Source organism: Dreissena polymorpha, chromosome 3 (genome assembly GCF_020536995.1).
Source record: "Dreissena polymorpha isolate Duluth1 chromosome 3, UMN_Dpol_1.0, whole genome shotgun sequence".
Lineage (NCBI taxonomy): Eukaryota > Metazoa > Mollusca > Bivalvia > Myida > Dreissenidae > Dreissena > Dreissena polymorpha.
This window is the reverse complement of record NC_068357.1, coordinates 11056852-11084623: the sequence shown is the minus strand read 5'-3', so window position 1 is coordinate 11084623 and position 27772 is coordinate 11056852. Positions and strand designations below refer to the sequence as shown.

Genomic DNA, 27772 nt, shown 5'->3' with positions numbered 1-27772 from the left:
CCAGTCAGAGTTACATAACTTTGCCTGCACAGTCCCCTTATGATAGTTTATAAGTGTTGCAAGTATGGAAGCAATAGCTTTGATACTGTAGGAATAAAGTGGACCTTAACACAAAACTTAAACAAATTTTCAATTTTTTAAGTATAAAAAGGGCCCATAATTCTGTCAAAATGCCAGTCAGAGTTACATTACTTTGCCTGCAAAGTCCCCTTATGATAGTTAGTAAGTGTTGCAAGTATGAAAGGAATAACTTTGATACTTACGGAATAAAATGGACCTAAACACAAAACTTAACCAGAATTTTCAATTTTCTAAGTATAAAAAGAGCACATAATTATGTCAAAATGCACGCCAGAGTTATCTAACTTTGTCTGCCTAGTCCCCTCATGATAGTTAGTAAGTGTACCAAGTTTGAATGCAATAGCATTGATACTTTCTGAGAAAAGTGGACCTAAACGCAAAACTTAACCAACATTTTCAATTTTCTAAGTATAAAAAGGGCACATAATTCTGTCAAATTGCACGCCAGAGTTATCTAACTTTGCCTGCCTAGTCCTCTCATGATAGTAAGTAAGTGTACCAAGTTTGAATGCAATAGCATTGATACTTTCTGAGAAAAGTGGACCTAAACGCAAAACTTAACCGGACGCCAACGCCGACGCAAGGTGATGACAATAGCTCATAATTTTTTTTCAAAAAATAGATGAGCTAACAAGAGATGTGTTTGTCAGAAACACAATGCCCCCTATTACGCCGCTTTGAAATAAAATATCAATATATCGTTTGGCAGGTTTAGAAATTATCTCCCTTTTAAAGCTTATTACTTCCCTTGGATTGTATTTTTTTACTTTTGACCTTAAAGGATGACCTTGACCTTTTCACCACTCAAAATGTGCAGCTTCATGAGATACAAATGCATGCAAAATATCAAGTTGCTATTTTCAATATTCAAAAAGTTATGATCAAACTTTAACGAAGATTAAAGTTTTGGTTAAAGTTTTGGGTCACACACATACAATGAATGAATGACTGACAGGCCAAAAACCATATCCCCCGATTTTTTTAACCGGGGGCATACAAATTCACTTAATTGAACTTGAAACATGAAACGTTACCTTTCTGAGTTTAGCAAGCAGTTTAGGGTCACTAAATTGGTAACTAGAGAAACAAGACTATTGCCAAGCAATATATGTCCCTTACCGGCTCCACCATTGTCAGATTTTTTTATATTTGTTGCCAAAGCAACCAGCATTTTTGACGTAGGAACAAAATGAATTGATGTGCATAATGTCCATATTGCCATCTATCCATGTTTCAAGTTTTATGAAAAAATATGAAGAACGTTTAAAGTTATTGCAGGATCTCGAAAAGTGTGACAGACAGAGAGACGCACAGATCGCAAACCATAAGTCCCCTACGGTGAAACCGGTAGGGGACAAAAATTCTCCTAATTCGAATTGGAACACGAAGTGTGTTACCTTTCTGAGTTTAGCAAGCAGTTTAGGGTCCACATCATCAAAGCCTTCGTCCTGACCTGCCTCAGTGTCTGACCTCTCAACCTCCGACCCAGAGGACTGGCACTCTAAACAAAGAAGTGGTGTTTAAACCCTTCCCCGCTCATAAGCAAAGTGAAAACGGCTTTATGCTACCAGAAAAAACATTGCAGGCTGTTCAGGTTTTATGCTGTTTGCTGCTCATCAGTATCTCAGGGTTGGAAATGAAGCCTTTAAAACTTGAAGTTAGTAAGAAAGATCTGAAATTTAATTTGATTTTATTACTGACTACAAATGCATCAAAGTGCATATATGAGTGGTAGGGGTAAAGTTTCTTTTATACCTAATGATAAAATATGACATTTCTGCAGTGAAATAACAGCAGTGAAAATAAACAAATTGTTATTTTCACCTGTGAAAATAACAAATTTTCGGAACTACTTTTTCTATTTTTAGATTATCATATCAAGATATACTTTATGCATCAAGCTTTGTTTTCTTAGAGCGAGTCACATGTCTTTTCCTGTATTGCGGCATGCCACGGGAGAAAGGGTAACTTTTCAGCGAAAGGTAAACAGCTGTTAATTATTTTCTTGAAAAAGGGGCATAAAATGCCCCCTATTAACGCTTTGATAGAAGTTATGAGCATTTTTCGAAACTTAAACGCAGCTTTCGAAACCTAAATGTGGACCCTAAGTTCATGGTCAAGGTCACAGGGGTGAAAATTTGTGTGCGTATGGAAAGGCCTCATCCATATACACATGCATACCAAATATGAATGTTATATCTCAAGGGACATAGAAGTTATGAACATTTTTCAAAACGTAAACGCAGATTTCGAAACCTAAACGCGGACCCTAAGTTCAAGGTCAAGGTCACAGGGGTGAAAATTTTTGTCTTATGGAAAGGCCTAGTCCATATACACATGCATACCAAATATAAAGGTTATATCTCAAGGGACATAGAAGTTATGAGCATTTTTTGAAACTTAAACGCAGATTTCGAAACCTAAACGTGGACCCCAAGTTCAAGGTTTAGGTCACAGGGGTGAATTTTTGTGTGCGTATGGAAAGGCCTCGTCCATATACACATGCATACCAAATATGAAGGTTATATCTCAAGGGACATAGAAGTTATGAGCATTTTTCGAAACTTAAATGCAGATTTCAAAACCTAAACGCGGACCCTAAGTTCAAGGTCAAGGTCACAGGGGTGAAAATTTGTGTGCGTATGGAAAGGCCTCGTCCATATACACATGCATACAAAATATGAAGTTTATATCTCAAAGGACATAGAAGTTATGAGCATTTTTCGAAACCTAAATGCAAAGTGTGACGGAAAGACAGACGGACAGACAGACGGACAGTCCGATCACAATATGCCCCCTTTTCTTCGAAAGGGGGCATAAAAATGTGTTCATGTCAGTGTTAGATCGTTTGTTATTTCACGAGTGATCATAAATTTTTTATATTTTCACTTGTGGCGATATATTTCTTATGATCACCCGTGAAATAACAAACGATCTTACACCTACATGAACAAATATCGTCTACATTTTAAGTGTTTTATGTGTTTATTTGTATCTTTGTTATACGTCGTTATGACCAATGAAATACCCACTAATTGCAACATGCCTGGTCCAATATTCATAGTATTTGTTCTGAAAGTGCATTAATACCGAGGTTTAATTTGGTAGTAACCACCTCAAATTACATAATTCTGTTTTTATGATAATTAGTTTCTGAGATTGCCAACACCAGCAGCCTGTATATTTGCATACTCTGAAAAAAATCTAAGGTCTTAGTCAATAGTTTATTCTTAAGTCTAACTAGATATGTCACAGACAGATCTAATCTGAATACATATTAATATTAAGAGAACAAGTAGCTGAAATAGCTTCATTGCCTTCTTTCAACATGCCACCATTCTCACATGCACACAGGATTCAACATGATCTGATTCTCTCACACCTACCTGAAGAGTCCTTATCGCTGTCAAAGAGATTCTCTGGTCGCTTCCTTCCTTCACCGTCACTTTCCTCTTCAGCATCAAACAGCCCTTCAGCCCCTTCCTGCTGCAAACAACAGACTCAGTGAAAAAAATTAAGTAAACAAGAGATGTGTTCGTCAGAAACGCAATGCCCCCTACTGCGCCGCTTTGAAATAAAATTTATATTTATCATTTGGCAGGTATAGAAATCATCTCCCTTTAAGCTTACTACTTCCCTTGGATTTTGTCCAATCCAACCAGGGGGGGGGGGGTCTGTAGACAGTCAAAAATGACCAAGTCCGACATCACTGACAACCAAGGCCTGTGGTTTATCAAAGAGATCATAGCCAGAGTTCATCATGTATCTACGGACATAAGTCCACAGGTATGTAATGAACCCTACCATTCACAAATAGTACAGGAAAGAAATGATAATTATATCATTACAAAAAAAAAACTTTGACAAATCAATCATTAGAGTAATAAATAATCAAAATAACAAATCTGTACAGTAACTGTGAAAACAACTTCTTGGTAAGGAAATATATAATCTGAGATTTATAATTATATAAATTACTTCCCTTGAAAATAATTGTCTCTAACAAATCTCTATTTTTAGTAGCAAATAATTAAAAGCCACTACCGTGACCGTAGATCACCACTCAAAATGTGCAGCTCCATGAGATACATATGCATGCCAAATATCAAGATGCTATGTTCAATATTGAATCATTATCTCCCTTTAAAGCTTATTACTTCCCTTGGATTTGTATATTTGACCTTAGACCTTGAAGGATGACCTTGACCTTTTACCACGATGTGTTTGTCAGAAACACAATGCCGCCTACTGCGCCGCTTTTATTTATTTAACAAAAATATATATTTTGGCAGGTCAGAAAATTATGTCAATTTAAAGCTTATTACTTCCCTTGGAATTGTTTTTTCGACCCCGTGACCTATTTTTGACCCGACACAACCCATATTCGAACTTGACCTAGATATTGTCTAGATACAACTTCTGACCAAGTTTGGTAAAGATCGGATGAAAACTCTTTGAATTAGAGAGCGGACATGAAAAGTGTGACAGACTTACAGACAGACTTACAGACAGACGGACAGTGCGAAAACTATATACCCCCTTTTCTTCGAAAGGGGGCATACAAATACTTTAAAAATTTACACTGAATATCACAAATGCAAAAGAAAAATTGCTTGATGTTTCCCTGTTGGATACAAGATTCTCTGTCAGATATATGGTCATATATTCAGTAAAATGTGAGAAAAGAAGAGATAGGGTACAAAACATTACAGGCCTTTTTCTTTCTATTTTGGGAAAAAGTACCTAGCAAAATTGGGATTTTTCGAGTCGCGAAATCTTTCAAATTGGGAAGAATTTTCATCAACAAAAGCATTATTGGGGAAATTATTTTTCTTTATTTTTCTTATTAAATCTAATGTTTTCATACATAGGTGTTGCCTTAAAATGCTAGGAAAAGTATTAAAATGTTTTTTTCCATGCAACAGTCATTGTCCACTGCTAGTGTTAGTATGTGTATGATAAAAATGCAGACTTTGTTCATGTTATGCTTGAAGTTCAAATAAAATACATAGCTCGATGTGTCATTTAGGATTGTTTTATGAATATTCAAAGTCAAAGGACCTGTGTTCAACATTCAAGTTGCCAAATGTCTGAAGGCAACCATTGTTTGAAACACAGTAACGTTGAAGGTGAAAGCAGTCCACATTTCTCTACCTCAGACCATTGTTATCAATTCTCAACCAATTTACAATAATAAAAACGTACACATGATTATCACTATTTGTATACCGGGTACAGTACCTTATAATTCTGAATAATCCAGCACTTCAATATTTGAAAACAAATTCTGACCGGAAATGTGTCTTAAGAATTGCATAAACACAACGGGCCGCCATTTGTCTGAAGTGTCAGGGTTGGGAACATTGCATTATTGAACACTCGATATGATGATGTTTTATGGGGTATTCCCATTGACACGCTTAAACACGAAACACAGTTATTTAAAACGCAGTACCTACACATTTTTTGGCTTCGGTCATTTCGGTCGGAAATTTTTTTGTTGAGAATTGTTAAAAAAAATATGCATATTTGGAATTGGAAATGGGTCTGACTATCGGACCCAGCAGAAAAAGGCCTGCATTATGACCATATTTTTGTAATAATTTCTTAAATAGTCCACTTCTTGTTTTAAACAAACATTCTAATTGTATTTCTTTATTGTAAAATTTGTAGACTTCAAGTCTTAGGGTAACAAATACAACTTTTTGTAATGTTTAAAGTTAAAATATTTCTCCTTTATGATAACACTGGCTGGAATTTCTTGATATTTCAATGATAAGTTTACAAGATTCAAAATTTAGCCAGACTTTCGGAAAATGGGGCTTAATGCATATGCGTTGAATGTTGTCCCAGATTTACCTCTGTAGTTTACACAGGCCAATAATAGACGAGATTATGGATTTTTTCGTCAAAAAGAAGTCTTTTCTTAACGACAAACAAGCATACAGTGATGTCCCTCAATAGCCTGTGTATTAAGCATGGTCTTCCCAGGGCGCTGCTTGTATCTGTAATTGGGCTGTGCTCTGTGAAAAGGAGGTTAAATGCATGTGCATAAAGTGTCGTCAAAGATTAGCCTGTGCAGTCCACACAGGATCAGGGACAAGCCTTTCCGCTTTAATGATATTTTTCGTTTACATAAAGTCTCTTCATAGCAAAAATCCAGTTTAGGTGGAAAGTGTTGTCCCTGATTAGCCTGTGTGGACTGCACAGGCTAACCTTTGAGGACACTTTACACACATGCATTAAACCCCATTTTCACAGCACACTGCCTATCTTTAATTATAACTGACCATGTTCTTCTTGATAGAATCCATCAGTGGCACATCCTCATCTGAGCTGTCGTCAGGCACTGGCCTCTTCTGAATAAAACACACATCAATCATTACATCAAAACAAACCACCAAAGATTTCCCAACATCTTACTGCATGCACATAAACCAGGTGGTTAAATGGAAATCTCATTACAGCATGTATATAGATCAAGCAAAGTTAATATCTATGTGCAAAATAAGTTTGACATTCAAATGGGGAAAGCAGCTGAAACAAGCAGAAATCACAGTACTGAGAAAAGAAGTCTAATATTTAACGGTAGCAATACATAAAAAAAATTACAAACATATTTAACTATGAACAGTTCTTATTGCGCAACTTGGACATCAGGTATTGCCAGTTATCTTAATCATCTGTGATATGTACAATAGGATTCTCATTCTTCATTTTCATGAAAACATTCTAACTGACCAAATGATAAACAGTGCTATCTATTTCATTTTCTTTTTTGCTGTTGTAGGAAGCAAACACCAATTTGAGGGCTCACAGAATGGTCAACAAAGATGGTGATCACAAGCTAGCCTATACAAATCTTAAACCTTCCTTAAAGGCCATAATAAATCAAAAGATCTCCTGCAATAGTCTCTGAGGATTGTGCTCATTTTGATCACTGTGATGAAGTGGTTTTTCCCATTTTGGGATTGATAAAACATATATTTTTCCAAAATGACAGCATAAAATTACCAATTGCAAGTTAGAAAGACATTTGTGTTAAAATTCAAAAAGTCAATTCATCTCTTCATTTTATTTTTATCATGGAGGTGCTGAGTTGAACCTCAGCACTTGGATCATATATTGTATAGTATATCTAAAAAAATAACTTAAAATCTAAAATTATAATTTTAGTCATAAGGACATGATTTATTGCAACCCAGAGGGTAGTCCATATAAACGGACTCCCAGAGCCTTTGATAATTGTTGCTATGGCGGCTCTGGCAGTCCATATGCACCCCTTCATAAACATGGGTGCAGTTCAGCGCAGCAAATCCGTGCGCTTCACTAAACAGACGTCGTTCGAAACAAATTGAGGAAAATAATGAATAAACTTCATAAACATGTTAAATTTACCTGAATGGCAACCTACCCATGTCATCCTTTGCATGCACCCTATAAAAACACGATGATGTTTCAACACACTTTTCTCGCTGACATGTTTATGTTTAAATTTGAAACAGTGTATTCTGTATTGAATACCACATAGTTATCCACTTTAAAGGCTGGAGCACATAACCGGACATGCAAGATATCGGTGTACTGCGACCTAACCAATATTGGGTCAATTTTCCAATATGGCGGATACAGCGTACAAAACAAAACTTAAGTCAACAAGGGACAAAATTGTCACAAAACCAGGTTTTCATTGTGAAAAAAAAATATGATAAAGGGAGAAAACTCAAACTGAACTTTTGAAATGAACAAACAAAATTAACCCCCTTTGTAAGTTTGTTTAAAAAAAAATAATCTATTTTTAGTCGTGGCGACCTTGACATTGGAGATATTGATGAACGACATAGTTATGGCCCGGACAAGCTTGTTCCGCCAGCCCGCCCGCCCGCATTCGCCAATCTAATAACCAGTTTTTTCCTTCGGAAAACCTGGTTAATAAAATCAATTATTTCTTGCTTTAATGGTACCATTTGAATGAGTTTGTGGTTTAGATAGGTAAACTTGTATAAGTTCTTGCAGTTTCAGTGTTCCTTAACCCTTGCATTGTTGATAACATTTTGCACCCATTGCCAAGAGAGAGCGCATTGCAACTATCAGCAACCCATTGGGTTATAAAGCTGATAGTTGAATTATTGCAACTACCCAGAGGGTTCCCAAAATTGGAGAAAAAAAAACACACACTGTGACAGCAAAATTCCAATTGCAATTGTCATACAAGTTTCTTCCTTTTCGCTCTTGGTGACTCCTGGCTAGTCTCACTGTCGCTATCCTCGCTGCTATCTGGGGCATTCATCACCGCCTCCAGCACCTCCTCTGGGGTCATCCCCTGAAACAAAGTCACAAAACTAGCTACCAGAGAAGCTTCAGACCAAATATTGTTTGTTTGGGAATAAGAATGTGCAGTGTTAATTTAAAACCGCATTTTTCATAGCTTAACAATTTAAGTGTCAAAAAATAATTTGGAAACCTTCTACTGGATAATTTATTATTCTTAGAAAGGGAATTAGCCTTAAAACTGATTAAAAACAGACTTATGAATTGATATTTTTACATAAGCATTGAGAATTTTATGAAAGTACAAGCAAGTTGGAAACTATTGTTTACACACAAAAAAGCCAAGCACAATGATGTTCATAATAATTTTAAGCACAAACACTTAAGCTGTACCTCTTTCTTGGAAGATACTGTTTTGGTTTCTTTTTTTGATGGGACATCTTGTGACATATCACTTTCGTCATCATCCAATATTCGGTGCAACTAAATTGCATAAACAAGCATTAATAACTAAGAGTTAGACTATCATTAACATGTATAGCTACACTATCAAAATAAAACACAATTTATTTATGATATAAAATGTTTAGTCAGTTTTATTTTGGCGCAAATGTTAAGATTGTAAGTTTGTAAGCTACAATAAAACAGCCCATTTCCAAAATGTGCCTAAGCTACCTCCTGTGGCAAGCTCTGATAACATTCAAACAAGTGAAATAATTTAAAAGACAAACATACTTTTTTTTAGTATTGTTTAGTTTTGGATATTCATAAATGGGACTAGGTACAATCAGGACAGTATTTGTATTGCTTTGCATCGATTAATTGGTTAACATGCACATTAAAGTGTTGAAAAGATGCTTAAAGGTTTCAAAACTTAAAGGATCCAGTGATAGAGCATTTCGTTTGGCTCCCAAGTGTGCAATCACCATAACATTCACATTTTTTAAATACCAAAACATGTTCCTTTAAGTTGTATTAACTCGTATGTCAAAAAAGTGAGTATCAATACCGATTTTTTTGGTTTCCTCAGCACAATTTCATCATCATCATCATCATCATCTGAATTATCAACTGAAAAAAAGTTATTGGAATACATTATCAATCGCCAAAATGATAATACTGTCAACTTATAAATTGTCACAAGTCTGGGAGATGTTTGTACTGTCTACTCATTATTGGTGACATTTTTGTATTCCTATATAAAATATTTCAAGTCTATAAAGGCTAATAAAGAAGGAGGCTTTCTGCTTTTATGGAATTTTTCTTACAACGTAAGTCTCTTTTAATTTAAAACAAAAATCCAGTCTTTGTGGAAAGTGTTGTTCCTAATTAGCCGGCATAACCTGCACGGGCTAATTAAAGACAAAACTACGCAAATACATAAAGCTTGGTTTTACCCGAGCACAGCTTCTTGGACATAATTCCTTGAACAAATTAGAGAGGAAGAACATTCTAGGATATTTTCAACTGGTTATTAAGGCAATATGACATAAAACACTTGATAAACTATCAGTTACCATGTCCACTACTTCCTATATTACTGCCATCGTCCATGCCTGAGTCTGTCTGAGATTTTTCCACTTCCTTGAGAACAGAGACAGTTTCATGAACACCAAACACAGGAATCTGTAAATAACAGTTTTGTAACATTGTCATTTTTTTTTATTAAAAAAAATATTTCTGAAAGTTAACACAAACAAGCAAATTTGTTGAACTGATATCCCCTGCCAAATAAAATTTGTTTATGGATGTGTGCGAATCCCTTGATATATGGTATAATTATGAAAAAATACTTAATGAAACATGATTTTAACTTCATAACATATTTACATACGTTATAAGCTGCATCACTTCATAACATATTTACATATGTTATTAGCTGCATCTAAGTATTTTTTTACACTGGACAGCATTGGGGCAAAGCCAAATAAATTGAGAAAGGGCATTTGCATGCTGGCTTACAGTATTTAAAATGGGCAAAATTAGCAGCAAAAAATGATTTTTTCGGGAAATGTTACAGCATTAGACTTAAGAGAGAATTTGGGACAGTTTGGCCAAGATTCAATTAAGATTGCTGGTCAGATAAGGGCCTGTGGCGGCTTCAAATATGGCAAAGAAGGCCTAGATTATTAACAGAGAATTGCACTATATGTACAGTTTATGGAAACATTCAAAGGGCCATAACACTGTGAAAAATCATCCGACCAGAACCCCCTGATAATATCCACATCTCCTCTTGGTAGTGAAGCTTCCCATAAAGTTTCATTAAATTCCGGTCATTAGTTGCTGAGAAATATCCCAAACAAAAATTGTGCACGGACGGACACACACACGGACAAACGAAGCGGCGACTATATGCTCCCCCAAAAAATATTTATAACTAAATTTTATTTTAAGGCATTGACATATTTTGATTTGGAGTTAACCAAGGTATGGAATACACCAAACAGCTGTGATGGGCAATAGTCAATGAAAATTTTAATTAGTCTGAATCTGATCTCGGCTTCTAGTTCTATATTTATTTTGTTCCAGCTGCTGCTTACATGGCATACTGACCCACTTTGACAATCATTTATGGGAACAAAGTAAAGATCAATATTTAAAAAAAACGGTCACTTTGTATTATTATTTGGAATCAAGGATGCGCTAAGAGGACCGAACATAAATTGGGTACGATAGTTTGGGGTACGAATATGCAATTTTGTAAACGCTACATCAGCTTAGAGGTCCATGCGGATCATTAAATAAATGTTAGCACCTCCCCATCCACTTCATCTGCATCCATTGTTGATGTTATATATCGTATTATCACAGGAATTAAGTATATTTTCTTATTTTCTTTGTTGTTTACATTGGCACTGTTCGTCTCTTCCCGCGATGAAGGTACGCGTAATTTTCAACCGGTGTTTCCGGAAATGTAGCCTCTTAAATAATATCTCACTTGATCTGATTCCTTCAGTACAACTACTGTATAACTAGATCTACTTAATTTTACAAAGTTTAAACTATTTTTTTCTTTCTAACGAGATAATACAAAATATAGCAGTGTCTAGAAAACAGAAAATGGAATAGAGGCTTAAAATGATAACAATATAAGTTCGATCAAAGACCTATAAAATACATATTGTATAGGTCTTTGGTTCGATCCCTATTTGTTCACCGATTTTCGTCGGTTTGAAAAACGGCATTAAATTAGTTAACTAACAAATATTTTATGTTTAAAAATAGTATTCACTAATTTCAATAGCAATAAAAAAGTTGACTAACAAATATTGAATGTCCCGGTATTTGAACCCAGGTCCTCTGGCAGCAAAAGGTAATGCGCTACCACTGCACAACGCAATTTTTACTCACCCCCTATTTTTGGTTAAGTCAATTTACTGTGACTTATTAGTAAGCATATATTCAGTAGTACGTAAAGTGTGCTAGAGGATGCCGTCCACTACAGCCCCACTGCGTTGCGTATTTATTGCAGATCAATAAATCTACTTTGCGTGATCTTTCGGGATAACATTAACTCAGATTGTGTCAACGAAGTTGTAAACATTTATTTTGAATAAAGGCAATGGCGGTACAGCTTTAGCTCGATGCGTGAGGTTTATTTTATCAAGTGTATTTTTTTTACTCCTAAACGTATTAATTCATGCGTATCTATAAATTTCCCATGCGTTTTTACGCAGATATTCATCTTATTTGGACCTCTGATAAGTATAACTGAGACAGAACTACGCCACTGGCCATGTTCGTAAAGCCACGTACTCTCAATATACGCTCCGTGGTAAAGCTTAAGACAATATCGGATCTGCTCGTAACGCGCAGTTGATTAAACAATTGTAAGCATTGCCGAATGCTTTCCAAAGATGCCCAATCAACAGCGATGGGTTCAAGAAAGTCCTGAATGTTTGTCGATTGTTTGCCGAAAATCGAGAAATCCTTGCAATCTATACGTTTGGCGTCTTTTTTTAATATTTTGATTGCCGGAGTCATTCCGCTTTCAATCAAACAAACAATTAACCAGAAAGTTGCGGACCTCGGGGGTGGGGGTAACTTCCCAAATTTTAGGGTAGGGGTGTCCCACTGAGACTTCCGAAATGTGACCCATTTTTATACCGGAACTCTGATAAAGTTGACCCATTTTGATACAATATTTTTAAAAGCAGACCCATTTGTATACGATACCATTGAGAAAGTGGACCCATTTCAATACAAGAATATTGATAAACTTGACCCATTTCAATACTAGAATTTGATAAAGTGGACACATTCCGCACTATAATTTTAATCTCCGTCATATCAATACAGTAAAAATTTGCTATAATATGCTTATTTGTAAATCTATATACAAGAATGAAATTTATCATACCCATTTTGATACTGATACTTTCAAATCTATATGCATTTATATACAAGCAAATTTCTGATTTCAATACCCATATCTATACTTAGATGCTCAAAACCATACCCATATCTATAATTTTAGTCGAAAAACACTACCCATATTTTCGGCACACCCCTATATACCTGTATATAGGAAGTTACCCCCACCCCCACCCCAGGTTGCGGACTCATGGCGATCCAACATGGAAAGGTAATCACTTGCTCGACGGTTAAATTACATTTATGTATATAAGGGCATGGAGCGACAACTCTGCTGGGAGATTCACGAAATATTTCTAGATAGTCGCAAAAATGCCCCGAAACATTTTAGTACAATACAGTTTTAATAAAGGTCAAACGTCATGTGGAATTATACATTAAAGCAATTATTGTCGGACCGAGTTTTGTTGTACATACGATCTGGAACAGATGTTTAACCAAATATCAGACCGATGTACACATTTGTATCGGACCAATCTCGAGCAAATTTAAAAAAATCGCTGGACCATGTCCCTTCAGGCTGTCTCTATGAATGATGCCCGTAATTGAAAAATCTTAATGTCAGAGCGATGCAACTTTTTACAGAAATTAATCGACATCGATTTTTTAACCTTTGTATTTTCCCGAAGTTTACATGTTGATGGTTTTGTGTAACTAAGAGTATGTGCCAATTATACGCTATTGCATTTTGTGTACAGTTTGTTGTGTTTTGAATAGTAAGTAATTCGTAAATAGGATGTCCCTCTGACCTAAAATCCTGCAACCACGCCTGATATAAACAACTGAAGTTTATAAGAAAATTTAATAGATATCAATTTATTTCCAATAGATATTGGAATGGTATACATATTTTTTTTTTCGACATTTACAAACAAATCAATACGCCTAAGCTTGTTTATTTGTGTCTTGTTCTGTGAACGCTGGTCATAATGCATGTGCGTGAAGTGTCGTCCCAGATTAGCCTGTACACTTGATTTTTGGTAAGTAGGGACTTCATTGAAACTAAAAATACCATTAAAGCGGAAAGTGTCGTCCCTGATTTGCCTGTGCGGACTGCACAGGCTAATCTGGGACGTCACTTTACGCACATGAATTAAGCCCAGTTTTCTCAGAACAAGACACATTTAAACAAACGATAACTGACGTATACTATTGTTCATCACACAGGTGGTTAGCGTGTGGCTATGATATTAATTAGTGAAAACGTTATATATATATATTTGATAGTGACATTTTTTTTTCAGAAAAGTTAATTTTTCGTTATAATATGATTATTTATCATTCAAAATGATGTTTTATCTAATTAATATCATAGCCACACGCTAACCACCTGTGGTTCATCATGCTACTATACATTCTTATGTCACCGAATGCCCAGGGCACTCTATTATTTTGATGATATTTAGAATTAAAAAGTTATCATTCAGTCCCCACCATCTTGTCTTTATCGGAGGACATGTTTACAATATATATGGCGATATCCCGTTATCAAACCCTACCGTCCTCTATCTTCTCTATATGTACTTGTAAAGCGACAGTCAAACTCATTGTCATGTGAAAAATACAGAGTATAATAGTTTAATCGATTGTTCTGTTTCGCGGAAAGGCATGTACAGTTCAGAAATATGTAAACACATGTTCATCAAACAGCCTGTGGTTTATCACACCTATTAAGAATAAAACATAAGGGATTTTATGTGCTAACAGACATTAAAGGTATTGTAACAACACACAATTTCGTACGCACTTGTGATTTAAGCAGTATTTATCATATCAATATGCAACGTTGTCGCTTACATAATTTCTTATATTCAATATACCGCACATATTTGTGAATACTAGTGCTGAAGCTGGATACTCTGCGACACAAGGGAATTATAAATTTTTTCATTTGTATTTAGGCTGAAGAAATACATAAAATATATTTACCAGAAACTCCAAATTGCAACATCGTCTTCTACGTTATAATGTGTTATTAAAATTCACATTTATATTTAAATATTGCATTTTGTTACTTTCGTTTCAGCAGTCTCTTAAGAACAAACTTTAATTGAGACATACATAAGAAATACATATTAATCCCTTTGTAAAGTAATAATAGTTCATGTAAATCTGTAAAACAAACTCTCATATTCTCAATACCTGCTTCAGCAAGTTTACATGACCAGCTTATCTGATCGCAACTCATGGAGCTTTTCTTCTCCCTCGGACCAACCCCGTCGCCACAGCCTGACCCCACGGAGCTACGGGACAACCGCCAGGCATGGCTCCCTGCCCTACGGCATTTACGACGACGACTACAGAAAAACCCTCCCGCAGTCCGTCATGGAACGCAAAATGTCCTCTGCGCAACCACCGGACTATCGCACCAATCTTGTAGGCTCGTCCGTCAACGAAGCGGTGTATCTGATAGCAATGCAGCCGGAAGTATCGCCAAGGAAGTGGCTCGTGGCGCCGTACTGTTTCCTCTACATGGCCGCCTACGTGGCAACGCAGGCTGCGTTCACGCAGTACTTATATAAACGCGTTCAGGGGGAACTTTTTCCAAACGTGAGCCAGATAAACGAAACATTCGGTTGCAATGTCAACACCAGTGATCCAAACTACAAAATGCAGACGAAAGTGCAGCAAGAGGCAGCCAGTTGGAGCATGTATTACAAATTGGCCAACGGAATTCCGGCGTTGTTTGCATGCATCATTTTGGGCTCGTCGTCGGACAAGTTTGGACGTAGATTCCTTTTTGTTTTACCGTGTGTAGGTGCAATTATCAGGACGGGTGTTTGTGTGGTAGGGATTTATTTTAAGTTCGACCTTTTATACTTTATCATCGGATTTTTTATCGAAGGGCTTCTCGGTTTTGTTCCAACCATGCTACTCGTATGCTTTGCGTACATTGCCGATATAACGCCTCCAAGAGGCAAGAAACGGGCCCTAGGTATAACCCTTGTAGAACTGTTTAACGGTATCGGGGCAACAGTGTTCAGTTTCGTAACCGGATATTTTATCCAAGACACAGGCTTCTTCTACCCCATGCTGACTTCCGGAGTCCTGGTCGTGATCGCCCTCTTCCTGGTATTCTTTATTCCTGAAAGTTTCCCTCCGGATAAACGGAACTCCGAGGACAGCGTATTCGACAAAATGTCTACATCCTTTTCGTTATTTTTCTCATCTGCGAATGCTGGCCGCAGGTGGATGTACAACATCCTCATGCTCGTTTTCGCTATCACCATGTTTGACATTTTCGGTAGCGACAGCGTAGAGCCACTTTACCAGCTGGGCGTTCCATTCTGTTGGAGCCCGGAGAAGCTCGGGTACTACAGCGCCGCTAAGAATCTCCTCCAGAACGCGGTCGGAATGGGTCTCATCAAGTGTATGCAGGCAGTCATGACGGACGAGTCTATTGCGATGATCGGCTGTGTGACGTTTGCCGCAAACTTCGTGGCTGAAGGCCTCGCAAAAACGGATCTGGTCATGTACATAGGTCTGTAGAAATTCCTTAAAATACATTTTTTATACTGTTAAGCAAAACTGATTTAAATTGCAATCACAAGATTAAGCCTGCGTTATGCTTTATCATCATACGTGTGCCAAAGAAGTTACATTGATAAGATGTATTAAATACATCTTACCATAATGAAGTTGTTTGTACGATTTTAGGAGTCACAATTTTATACAAAGCTCACACCGTCGTTTTACAATGAACGACTCCAATACTAACGGACACTTTGTTAATATATGTATAATACACTACATTTTTTGAATGCTTGAATTTATCTAGTAATGAATACACGTTGCGTCAATAATTTTGTTGCCGGCGATGCTATATTTATCATCGCATCACATAGCATTTAAAGTTCAGTTTCCATAATTATGTTTTTCATTTAGGTGCAATAATAGGAGCTCCCGGACCCCTCACAGTCCCGATATGTCGATCTCTGATGTCCAAACTCACATCAACGGAGCAGCAAGGTACTGTTTGCTCACATCTGTATTGCTTTCTCAACTTATGTATGAGGTAGGTTAACAAACTGGCAAATACAGCAAGTGTTATCGTAGAACACTACACGGATCTGTATCATACCACAACGGTGATATCGTCCAAATAGTAAGGTCTGTGTCTGCAATATATGGGCCGTGCTATGTGAAAAAGGGGTTTAATGCATGTGCGTAAAGTGTTCACACAGATTAGCCTGAGCAGTCCGCACAGGCTAATCAGGGACGACACTTCCCACCTAAACTAGATTTTTGATAAGAAGAGACTTTCTTGAAACAAAAAAATATCATAAAAGCGGAAAGTGACGTCCCTGATTAGCATGTGTGCACTGCACAGGCTAATCTGGGACGGCACTTTACGTGCATGCATTAAACCACATTTTCACAGAGCACGACCCATATATCAGGTCAATGCACATTATGCGTTTTTATACTCGTTAATGTTTAGATATATGTCTTACTACCCGGAATCAACTATGAAGTCACCTTTCTTTGGTAGTAAAATGAAATAGAATTACATTCAACAAAACATATTTTTTAAAAAATGATGTGCACCATTTTAGCAATACAAATGAATGAAAACAAAACACACACAGCACAAACTTTTTTCAAATGTTTTGTTCAAGTGTTTATTATAATTATGCAAAAAACCTGTCAAACGCCATATGTTATATATTCATTCCCACTTAAATGTAGAGTCGTTGCGATGAAATATGATTATTTATTCTATACAAATTTATGATAAACAGAAATAGGTTACTACCCTAACCGTATGAATCGCCGTCTTTTAAGCTAATCCTCACGTGGTATATTTAAAAACGAAAAGACAATAACATGTTATTTTCTACACATATAAGCTTCTTTATAATATATTTTATATAGTGTCTATATTAACAATTAAGTATATAAAAAAGAACATTTTTGTATAAATCCACGTTTATAAGCTTCAAGACAAGAAAGTCTCATGAATGCGTTAAACATTTAACTTCGTTTGAACAGTTTTATTATAGATTCATTATGCTGCAGTTTTTATCAGCTAGACATGTACTATTATGTATTATACTCTTAATAAAGGATACATAATTATGTAAAAATCGCGTGAACTATATTTATCTTTGTAGGCTACAACCCAATTTCGATCCACATTAACACACTCTTTAGGCCCGTTCAAAATAAGTCGACAAAATCTGGTTACCCGAATTTAAATGTCCTTTTTGATATGATCTGACTTTGATAGTATTGTTACATATAGTCGTGTAAGTATAAAACAAACCAGTTCGCCGAAGTTCCTTACACTACATTCACAAGTAAAACCCTTCCAGATTTGGAAAGAGTTCGTAACTTTTCCTATTTTATGATTATCTGTGCTATGTTTTACATAATGCATTTTTTATGTTTTGCAACCAATTGATAAATTAACAAGAAAGACTAAAACATATAAAATACATTTAAATCCATCATCACGTGGTGTGTAAAGGCGGCAGTTATATGATAGAGCTTTTCTCTAAAAGAGTCATAATTATGCCTGCGCAGATGTTGCGATCTTCACATTTTAAATATGAGAATTAGAATAAAAAGTCCATATATTCAAGCAAATGTGTCCTTTTGCAACATGTTAGTTTCTCCCCTTTTCTTTCCATCATTGCAAGTTAAGAAGTACAAGTCAGTGTAAATACAGTACCACTCTGGTCGCTTTGATGTTTGCTTTTCAGGGGCAGTATTTTCGGCCATTGCTGCCATGGAGAATGTCATTTACATGGGTGGCACAGTAGCCGGAAATGAGATCTACTCGGCCACCATCAGCTACTACAGAGGCTTCGTGTTCTTCATATTCGCCGGATGCAGTATCATCTGCTTGACATGTTTGGGGTAATTAGTGTTTTGTTCTAACTAAATAACTTCCCGTTAACTTGTGTATGACGAAAACATCGAAACTGAATGGAGCTATGACATTTTCAGTCTGAAAATAGTATTAATTACTCAACTCTTACTAGTCATATTACTACAATTACATGTGCTAGTACAATAACATGTGTTACTACCTTTATAAATACTACTACTGTTACATGTACTACATCTGTTACATATACGTATATATTACGCATCTTGTTTTCAACCTTATTTATCTTTTCAGCATTTACCGATTTGGTTCCCGTCGAACGTTCCCTACACCTCTAGATATTCGAAGATAATACAACAACGTTTTTTGTCAATAAGAATAAACGAACATTTAAAGTTGAACAGATTCTTATCAAATTTGCTGCGCTGTGACACTCGACAATCCAACAGACAGACGGACGAACTCTCTTGAATGTATTTTGCCAGATTCTTAGTATATTCACGTATCACCCTTTTTAATTAACAGACCTTTCGTTCTTGCACCTGAACATATGCATGATCTCAGAATTTCTTTGTCTGTTTCCGCATATTCTTTTTATTGTTTTCAATAGCAATCAGATAAAAAATGAACACTATAGATCATGTTTTATTTCTATATTAACAGGTTTCTTTCTCTGCAATGTCCAAACGTTCTTATTATGAACGTTTTCTCAGTTTCCCCGTGTTACTGTTTATTCTTACATTAGACAATATATAAGTTATAAAGCAAATACATTTTCATGAATATAGACTTATAAATCTTGTCTGTTATATGTTAGCTGTACAATATTAATTTTAAATAGGCTCAAATGTTTGTTAACGTTGTTATAAAAAATATGTTATTGCACAATCATTTACACTGTTTTACATACATCAAATTGACAATATCATGTTTTATTAAAACATGCATTAAACACATATTTTATTTTAGATTATTTCAATGAATTTCTTTAATGAAGATTTATTTAAACTGCTCAATGCTTACATCATGTTTATTTTCTTATTTTCTTTGAAATACAGTTCGGATTAGTTAAATTAATTAAGTTACATTGTCAAATAAAAGTAATATCTCAGTCTAATTGGCACCTCATGTACCTTGATAACCCAAACTTTCATCAGAAAAACCAAAATGCAGTTAAAATGAAATCTGCAATTAAATGGTGGGTTGATATTTGTGGCAATTCCTTCTCTTTGTTTATATTAACATAATTATTTAACACGCCAATAAGGTGATATCTAGCACTAGTTTGTGTTTAGTGACATGCACTAGATCCATGTTTTGTAAGGATAAAGCTATAACATATGTTTTTGAAATACACAATTTACCAACCATGCTGTGTTATTATTTGATTTTCTTCACCAGCATCGGTAAGTATTAAAGAAAACTGTTTCAAAGAAATAATATAATACTTCTGGAAGATTACACACATCCTTTTTTTTTATAGTTATACTTTATCCAGAAACGAACATACCATTCCAAGAAGTAATCCATTTAAACACAGGCACGCCTATGCGGTATCGAATTATAAACGATTGAATGACCTTCGATATATTAATATCATTATTTTACAACATGGTTCTTCAATACTTATCAATATAGTAGATGAAAATCAAATAATAACAACGTGTTTTTAATTGTATATTTCACACAGGCGTTTCGTATATATTTATTCTTATAAAAATATGGTATTATTACAGATCACTTAACACATAATAATGTCAGATTTCACTCTATGATAGTGCACGCTACGTATGTAAATTTACTCATCACAACTAAGAAAAAAATGCAAATATGAGTCTATATCTTACGGCAAATTCCTTTCTTTGTCTGCTGTTTGGTTTATTGACGTGCATGGACAGAAGAAGTTGCGCTTTAAACGTAGAAGACACATTCCGTTAAACAACCATGCATTTTAGGGCGTACTAAGCTGATCTTTTATTAACCGACAACAGGCTTTTTATGTTTTCGGATGTCTATTGTGTCCCAAGTGTTTTCCTTATATATGAGTCGTGCTCTGTAGAAAGGGATTTTAATGCATACGCGTTAAGTGTCGTCCTAGATTAGCCTGTGTAGTCCACACAGGCTAATCATGGACGACAACTTCCGTTTTTATGATATTTTCTGTTTAAAGAAAGTCTCTTCTTAGCAAAAATCATTTTTTTGGCGTCAAGTGTCGTCTCTGAACATAGCATTCTGAGAAGACACTGTACGCAAATGCATTAAATGCATTAAACATAGCACGGCCCATATATAAAATAGTGTGCAACTTGTCCATGTGCACGGTTAATGTTGGTTATAATGTCATAGACATATGAGCAGTAGCATAACCGTGTTATAAGTAAACGTATGTTTAGATTGAAAAATGTAATGAAAAAAAGTGTTCATCGACTTTTATTATTGTTGTTGTTTTTCTGCATGGTTTGTATTGGTTGCGAAAACACATAGGAACCCTTAAAATATAATTAAATTTGTGTGGCCGAAACTATCCATTCAATGTACATGAACCACAATGACATTACGAACTGACACTTATAATAACATCATATCGTACACAAATCACATACCCTTGAAATATGTACTGATATTATCATATGATTTGATAACGCTACGTACTCATATAATGACCGCTCTCCGGTCAATTTGTGTTGTCAGAAGTACCCACCCCACTTATCTGTTCAGCCCCAGAAATGATTACGTTCACCGTAAACTGATTATACACTTGAAATTATTACACCGTCTGATTGATTGAGAGGTTTGGTATATAAACTTATAATGGAATGGCAGTGATGAATTACATGCAATGAATTACTGAACAATGGATATCAACCTACTGAGAAAGATTAATTGTAAGTATTTGTATTAAATTCATTGTTTCATACGTTTTCTGATAACATCAGAAAGTGAAAACAATATTTTTATTATAAGGCTGAGCTGTTTTCTATAATTGAGTGCTGTTTCTAACCCTTTCGTATGTGTAACGCCATGTTTAGATGATATAAATGTGTACATACGTATTATCAAACTGTATTTTACGTTCTTTATATGAACACACGACCCAAATGCATGTAATTAGAAAAATCTTTAAAATCATGTGTGATAATAATTTGAATATAGTTTGATGTGCATTTGCATCTTTTAGTACGATATCATTTCAAACACGAATGAGTGTTCTCATAATAACCAGTACGTACACGCATGGCATGACATATTCTAATTGTGTAAATATATACGTTATTGCTGTTCTATGTTTTAGGACGATTAAAGCAATGTCTTTCAGCAGTTTCTCGCAATCCATAGAGAATGAAGTTAGACGAACATCCGGGTCTCTGGATGACTACGACACATCGAGCGCTCCCGGGGGTGTAATTGAGCGCAACAAGCGTCGTAGCAGACACGGCAACATCAATGGACCTGACCTGTTGCCGGACCTAGTTGGCTCAAATGTGACGGACGACGTGTATTTGATCACGCAATCGGACAACGAAATCGGCTGGCGAAAATGGTTGGTGGCGCCATATTGCTTTCTATACATTGCCGGATACATTACCTCTTCCGCTACATTCGGCCTGTTTGTCTACTACAAAGTCCAGAGGGACCTGTATCCCGACCTAGATCAACTGAACGAAACCAGCGCTTGCAAAGATGTGAACAAAAGTTCGCTTGATTACCAACGACAGGTTCATGTTCAAGACGTGGCCTCTAATTGGGGTATATACACAAGTTTAGCTGTTGGAATTCCTGCTATATTCGCTAATATGCTGCTGGGTTCATCAACGGACAAATTCGGACGAAAATTTTTGTTCTTTCTTCCATGCATTGGAACTTTGATCCGAATGATAGTGACAGTTATTGGAATATATTTTGACTTCAATCTTACGTATCATCTTATTGGGTTTATAGTAGAAGGACTAACTGGGCAATTGTTTACGATGTTGCTAGTATGCTTTACGTATGTCGCAGATGTGACGTCACAGAAAGGCAAAACAAGAGCCTTAGGGATAACAATGATAGAATTAGCCATAGGCGTGGCAGTAGCGGGGTTCAGTTTCTCTACAGGATATTTCATTCAAAACACTGGGTTCTTCTACCCAATGCTATCTGCCGGAATCATGTTGGCAATGAGCCTGATTGTCGTCATTTTCATTCCGGAAAGTTTCCCACCGGCCAAGAGAGATAATTCGGAATCGGTCGTCACCAAAATGAAAACGGCGTACGACCTTTATCTTGGGTCATTTAACAGAGGACGTCGATGGAAATATAACACACTACTCTCGGTTTTCACCTTTACAATGTTCTCGGCGCTTGGGCGTGGGAGTGTAGAAGCCGCTGTTTCAGTTGGGGGAACCGTTTTGTTGGAGTTCTGAAAAGCTTGGCCAGTTCACGGCCGCGAGGAGTTTAATGCAGCAGATTTGTGGGATGGGTCTGATTAAGGTGTTTCAGAAGTTTATGACGGACGAGTCGATTGCAATCATGGGTTGTATATCATTCACGATCGGTTACGTTATCGAAGGTCTGGCATCTTCTGATGCTCTGATATATACAGGTAAGGACCTCTCAGTCAATAATACTATGCAGATGTATGTAAAATATAATGCAAGGCTGTATTGTTTTTCGTTTGTTGAATTTATACAAAATAACTTATTTCCTCGATAACACCATTATCATATTCTTATTCAATCCTCGCGATGCTGATTTTATGTCAGCCGTGTATGAAAGTCAAAACCATCGTATACAATTTATTTCACCAGGTAATTTTCAATATTGATCAATACCATATACTATTACTGAATCCCTCCTTGTTCAGTTCCTTTCGTGTCGGCTTGTGGCTTACTGACAGTACCAATGTGCCGAGCGCTTCTCTCCAAACTTACAAGATCCGATCAGCAAGGTATGTTCCAAATTGTTAGAAATCTGTACCCAAGGGTTTTAGATATGAGTCGTGTTCTGAGAAAACTGGACATAATGCATGTGCGTAAAGTGTCGTCCCAGATTAGCCTGTGCAGTCCGCACAGGCAAATCAGGGACGACACTTTCCGCTTCTATGACATTTTTCGTTAAAATAAAGTCTCTTCTTAGCAAATATCCTATTTAGGCGGAAAGTGCCGTCCCTGATTAGCCTGTGCGGACTGCACAGGCTAATCTGGAACGACACTTTACGCACATGAATTATGTCCAGTTTTTCTCAGAACACGACTCATATGTCAACTGCCCTAACACGTCGGTTAGTTCTTATCATTTCCAGTTAGCAGCTAACTCCAATACTGCTACTACTTCAAATAATACTAATAATAACAAATGTTAAATAACCAGAAGGGTCTACGCCGGGATTCAAACATTGGACCTCGAGGTTGAACATCTCTCTCGCTATAACTAGACCAATGGGGAGCTTGTAAAACTAAGCTTTTTAAAATTCTATTATAGTTATACACGTTTTATTAAATTTATCAATTAACAACGCCTTAAAATTTTCCGAGTGCGAGTGATGATCTTCTACAAATGATATTTGCAACATAGGTGTTGGTCAGAGTTTTTCTTTTAATTGTTTGATATAAAAGTCACTTTTCAAAATATTGGTTTGAAAAACGGGAATGTTGACAAACGTTGAAAAAGTCCCTTTAACTTCATAAGTTCTATGAGGATGAGTTATATATTAAACACAATTTGTTTGATACACAAAAGCAAAGAAATAAAGAACACACAATTAAATAAAACATAACATGTATTTGACACATTGGATAAAGTACGTATCGGTTTTTAAAATATTCACTTTCATAAAGACCATGACAACAACATTACATTAACTCAATGTAATAAATTTTTTCTTGATTCCATCAACAAATGTCTTCTTATAGTAAATACACAAAGATACATTATGTTTGCTTTAATATTTTTAAGGAGCAGTCTTCGCCGTCATTGCTACCATGGAGACGCTGGTGAACCTATGTGGATCCCTTCTCTCCATAGAAATATACGTCGAAACCCTCAATCTGTACAGAGGGTTTGTGTTTTTCGTGTACGGGGCATGCAGTGCATTTTGTCTCTTGCAAATGATGTAAGTCATAATAAGCTCTGTAGATCTTTACTTTTTATTGAACTGTTCGTGAAAATTTTGCAGGTTTCGAACTGGCAATGTTCTAGCTTTAGATGTTTCGATTATTCGATGTTCTAGTATAGATGTCAGTCTGTCTGTCTGTCAGTCTGTCCGTCACACTTTTCTGGATCCTGCGATAACTTTAAAGTTCTTCATATTTTTCATGAAACTTGAAACATGGATAGATGGCAATATGGAGATTATGCACGTCATTTCATTTTGTTCCTACGTCAAGAATTCTAGTTGTTATGGCAACAAATATTTTTTTTATTGACAATGGTGTAGTTTAACCGGTAGGGGACAATATTGCTTGGCAAGCTCTTGTTCCTTATGTTATTTAATATAAAAAAACCTGCAAGTTTTGTCAAAAGTAAGTTCATAATTGTTCACTTAGGGGGCCTTCAGAACCATACCTTTTTTAAAAGATTATAGAAGTTTGATGCATTTTAAAACTAAAACAAGGTATGTCGAGTGATATGTAAGAAAGAACAATTCACGTTACATGGTTCAATGTTTTTCAACATTTTCCCCAGCTATATTGTAGTTGAGCGTTTCTTCCACCTACATTTTAATTCATTGTAACCTGAGGTTTCCTATCTTAAAATATAACAGCAATTTCGAAGAAAACACCGCCGTCTAAACAAAGGTTGAGACAAGAATATCACAAATAGCGTCTTTACATCAAAACACGTCTTCCATTAAACCAAGATGATTTGTAAAAACAACGGTAGCTTTGCACATCTCAATTTAAAACAGTTGCTTTTAAAACATGTTTGCATTCCACCCCCACCGACATCCAACAAAGTTGTCCAATGATCTATACCTTAGATCTTCTGCTCAACCAGCATATCAATTTTTATCATCCTACGAATTCTCTAGATGGTGTGCGGATACCAATTATACGGTACGAGTCATTGTGACCTTGTCCCATTACCCTCAATTGTAAAAGACGTCTTACCTCCGAATTTACATCCATATCTATGTGCATGGCTGTTGGACATATCGTTCTCTAGATATCGCGCGGAAACGAAATGTTTACGGAATGACAGACGTACTGAGCGTCTTACGGATTGAATTGCCGAACGGCTGATGGACTAATGAAAATCAAGACATTGCCACTTCTTCAAAAATGGTGTGGGGTATAATAAGTCTAATTTCTACAAACTCTCATCAATGAAAAACAGTTCAATGTGGCTGATACTAATTATGCTTAGTTATTTTACTGTGATACACATGAAAGCCCACCCAGCACATAACGACTTTCGCTTGATTGTCGGATCCTATATTCCTTCATCACCGAACGCATCTTTGTTTCAGACTTTACAAGAAGTATTCCAACAAAACAAACCCCCTTGTCAAACGTTAAAGTGAGACCATAATCGATGTTTACTTCGGTCTTCTAAGATCACAAAGAAAACCATGTCTGCTTAACCGACTTCCGAGTTTAGGCTGATATTGAACATTCAAGGAACACTAAGGCGTGGACTGTGCTTGATTTATGTGTTTGTATATATTTGTCGTAAATCGATCCGCATTTGGATTGTGTAAATATAAACCTGGTGTTATTGTCTATTGTGATGATTTATATATATACATTTTTCAGAGAAGTTGATATTTCGTTATATTTTGATTATTTTTCATTCAAAATGATGTATTTTTTTACTAATTATTATCATAGCCATACGCTAACCACCTGTGATGTAAATTAAAAAAGTCGTATATCATATTCACGTTTATATTGGTTTCGTGTTTTAGATTTATTTGTGTAATATTTATAGTTAATTTCCACTTACGTAAGTATTAAAAAATATATTTAATTATAGGGCCAAGATGAAGTATTATTCCAGCAAAAATTGAACAAGGGTACGAAATGATGTTATGTAGCACCATTTATACCTCTGGGTCATTGCTTCAAGGGTAAACATGTGATTTTTTTATTGAAATAAACGTCTTAAAGGGACCGTCAACCAGATTGACAAAAAAAGAAAAGTTCTTAAAAATCGTATTTGTTTTACAATTATTAGTTTATATTGAGTAAAATATCACGACTGGTATATTACATTACTTGAAAAAAGTTCATATTTTCAGTATATTCGGTTATAAAATTTCGCGATGTGAAATCGAAAGTACATCGCGAAAATAGGTGACATAACGATATACACACTATAAATAACGCAAGTAGATTGATCATTTTATATATAGAATAAATATAAACAATTCACTTCGCATGCACAATTTGCATTCATGGGTTTACCACGTGACGATGATGATCAATCTACTTGCGTTATTTATAGTTAACTGGCAGTTACCTGGTACAAATACCCAGTAAAATTTTATTACCGAATATACTAAAAATATGAAAACTTAATAACTTTTTTCAAGTAATGCAATATACCAGTCGTTATATTTTAATTAATATAAACTAATAATTGTAAAAATATACGTTTTTTTAGAACTTTTCTTATTTTCGTCAATCTGGTTGACGGTCCCTTTAATAAACGATGTGACAAATGTGATATGTTCAGTTTGGACCCTAGTTGCATTATTAAAACACACTTGTAGAGATCCACCATACGATATAACATAATTGATATTGCATGTATGGACGATTTGGTTTCAGATAGAAAAAAATGTTATTTTGCAATAAAACGTTTAAATAAAAGTTTGTGACAGTTGTGTTATAGCTGGTTTTGACTCCAGATGCCTGATTAGAAAAAAATGTGTAAAGCACCACCAAATGATATTACACTCCACTTATGAAAAATCCGGGTCTTGTGGATTCAAATAGAAGAAATATGAAGTGAATTACTTATAAAGTTTTCATAAAAATAAGACATTTTGTGAGTGAAAGATTTTGAATCTTAGAACATGATTTGGATGTTCGTAGATGACAAATATCGATGTCACATACACAAATCATAACTATAGACCATTATCAGTTATTATATGTGCTATTTCACTGAGGGTATGATTTCGACCACAAGTGTATGATTTAAATAAGCTTTTTAAAAACCAAAATTCGACGTTACATACTAAATACAAGATAAGTATTGATGCAAAGCATCAAAGGGCGTCGGGAA

General features: G+C 35.7%; 4 protein-coding genes across 4 annotated transcripts in view; 3 read left to right on the top strand and 1 right to left on the bottom strand.

The window, feature by feature from the left end:
* Nucleotides 1–11251, bottom strand: part of LOC127871177 (claspin-like) — a 74680-nt gene extending 63429 nt beyond the window's left edge. Inside the window, exons 1-8 of the mRNA XM_052413914.1 lie at nucleotides 11111–11251; nucleotides 9870–9978; nucleotides 9362–9423; nucleotides 8746–8835; nucleotides 8294–8404; nucleotides 6372–6440; nucleotides 3468–3567; nucleotides 1479–1582 (exon numbers count right to left, since the gene is read on the bottom strand). Of these exons, the coding sequence (XP_052269874.1) occupies nucleotides 1479–1582; nucleotides 3468–3567; nucleotides 6372–6440; nucleotides 8294–8404; nucleotides 8746–8835; nucleotides 9362–9423; nucleotides 9870–9978; nucleotides 11111–11137 (672 nt within the window). The 5' untranslated portion in view covers nucleotides 11138–11251. The remainder of the gene's footprint in view (nucleotides 1–1478; nucleotides 1583–3467; nucleotides 3568–6371; nucleotides 6441–8293; nucleotides 8405–8745; nucleotides 8836–9361; nucleotides 9424–9869; nucleotides 9979–11110) is intronic.
* A 3004-nt stretch (nucleotides 11252–14255) lies between these two features.
* Nucleotides 14256–19930, top strand: LOC127872985 (proton-coupled folate transporter-like). The gene is made up of 5 exons (XM_052416518.1): nucleotides 14256–14445; nucleotides 14881–16210; nucleotides 16615–16698; nucleotides 18435–18591; nucleotides 18857–19930. Exons 2-5 carry the CDS (start codon nucleotides 14890–14892, stop codon nucleotides 18912–18914), a joined length of 1620 nt encoding a protein of 539 aa, XP_052272478.1. The 5' UTR covers nucleotides 14256–14445; nucleotides 14881–14889; the 3' UTR covers nucleotides 18915–19930.
* Nucleotides 19931–21249: 1319 nt separating this feature from the next.
* On the top strand, nucleotides 21250–22965 carry LOC127872990 (solute carrier family 46 member 3-like). The gene is made up of 2 exons (XM_052416527.1): nucleotides 21250–21447; nucleotides 21855–22965. Exon 2 carries the CDS (start codon nucleotides 21868–21870, stop codon nucleotides 22963–22965), a length of 1098 nt encoding a protein of 365 aa, XP_052272487.1. The 5' UTR covers nucleotides 21250–21447; nucleotides 21855–21867.
* A 34-nt stretch (nucleotides 22966–22999) lies between these two features.
* LOC127872994 (proton-coupled folate transporter-like) lies at nucleotides 23000–27354 on the top strand. The gene is made up of 4 exons (XM_052416536.1): nucleotides 23000–23144; nucleotides 23406–23489; nucleotides 24497–24599; nucleotides 26010–27354. The coding sequence occupies exons 1-4, from the start codon at nucleotides 23000–23002 to the stop codon at nucleotides 26056–26058; spliced, it is 381 nt and encodes a 126-aa protein (XP_052272496.1). The 3' UTR covers nucleotides 26059–27354.
* Nucleotides 27355–27772: the final 418 nt, after the last annotated feature.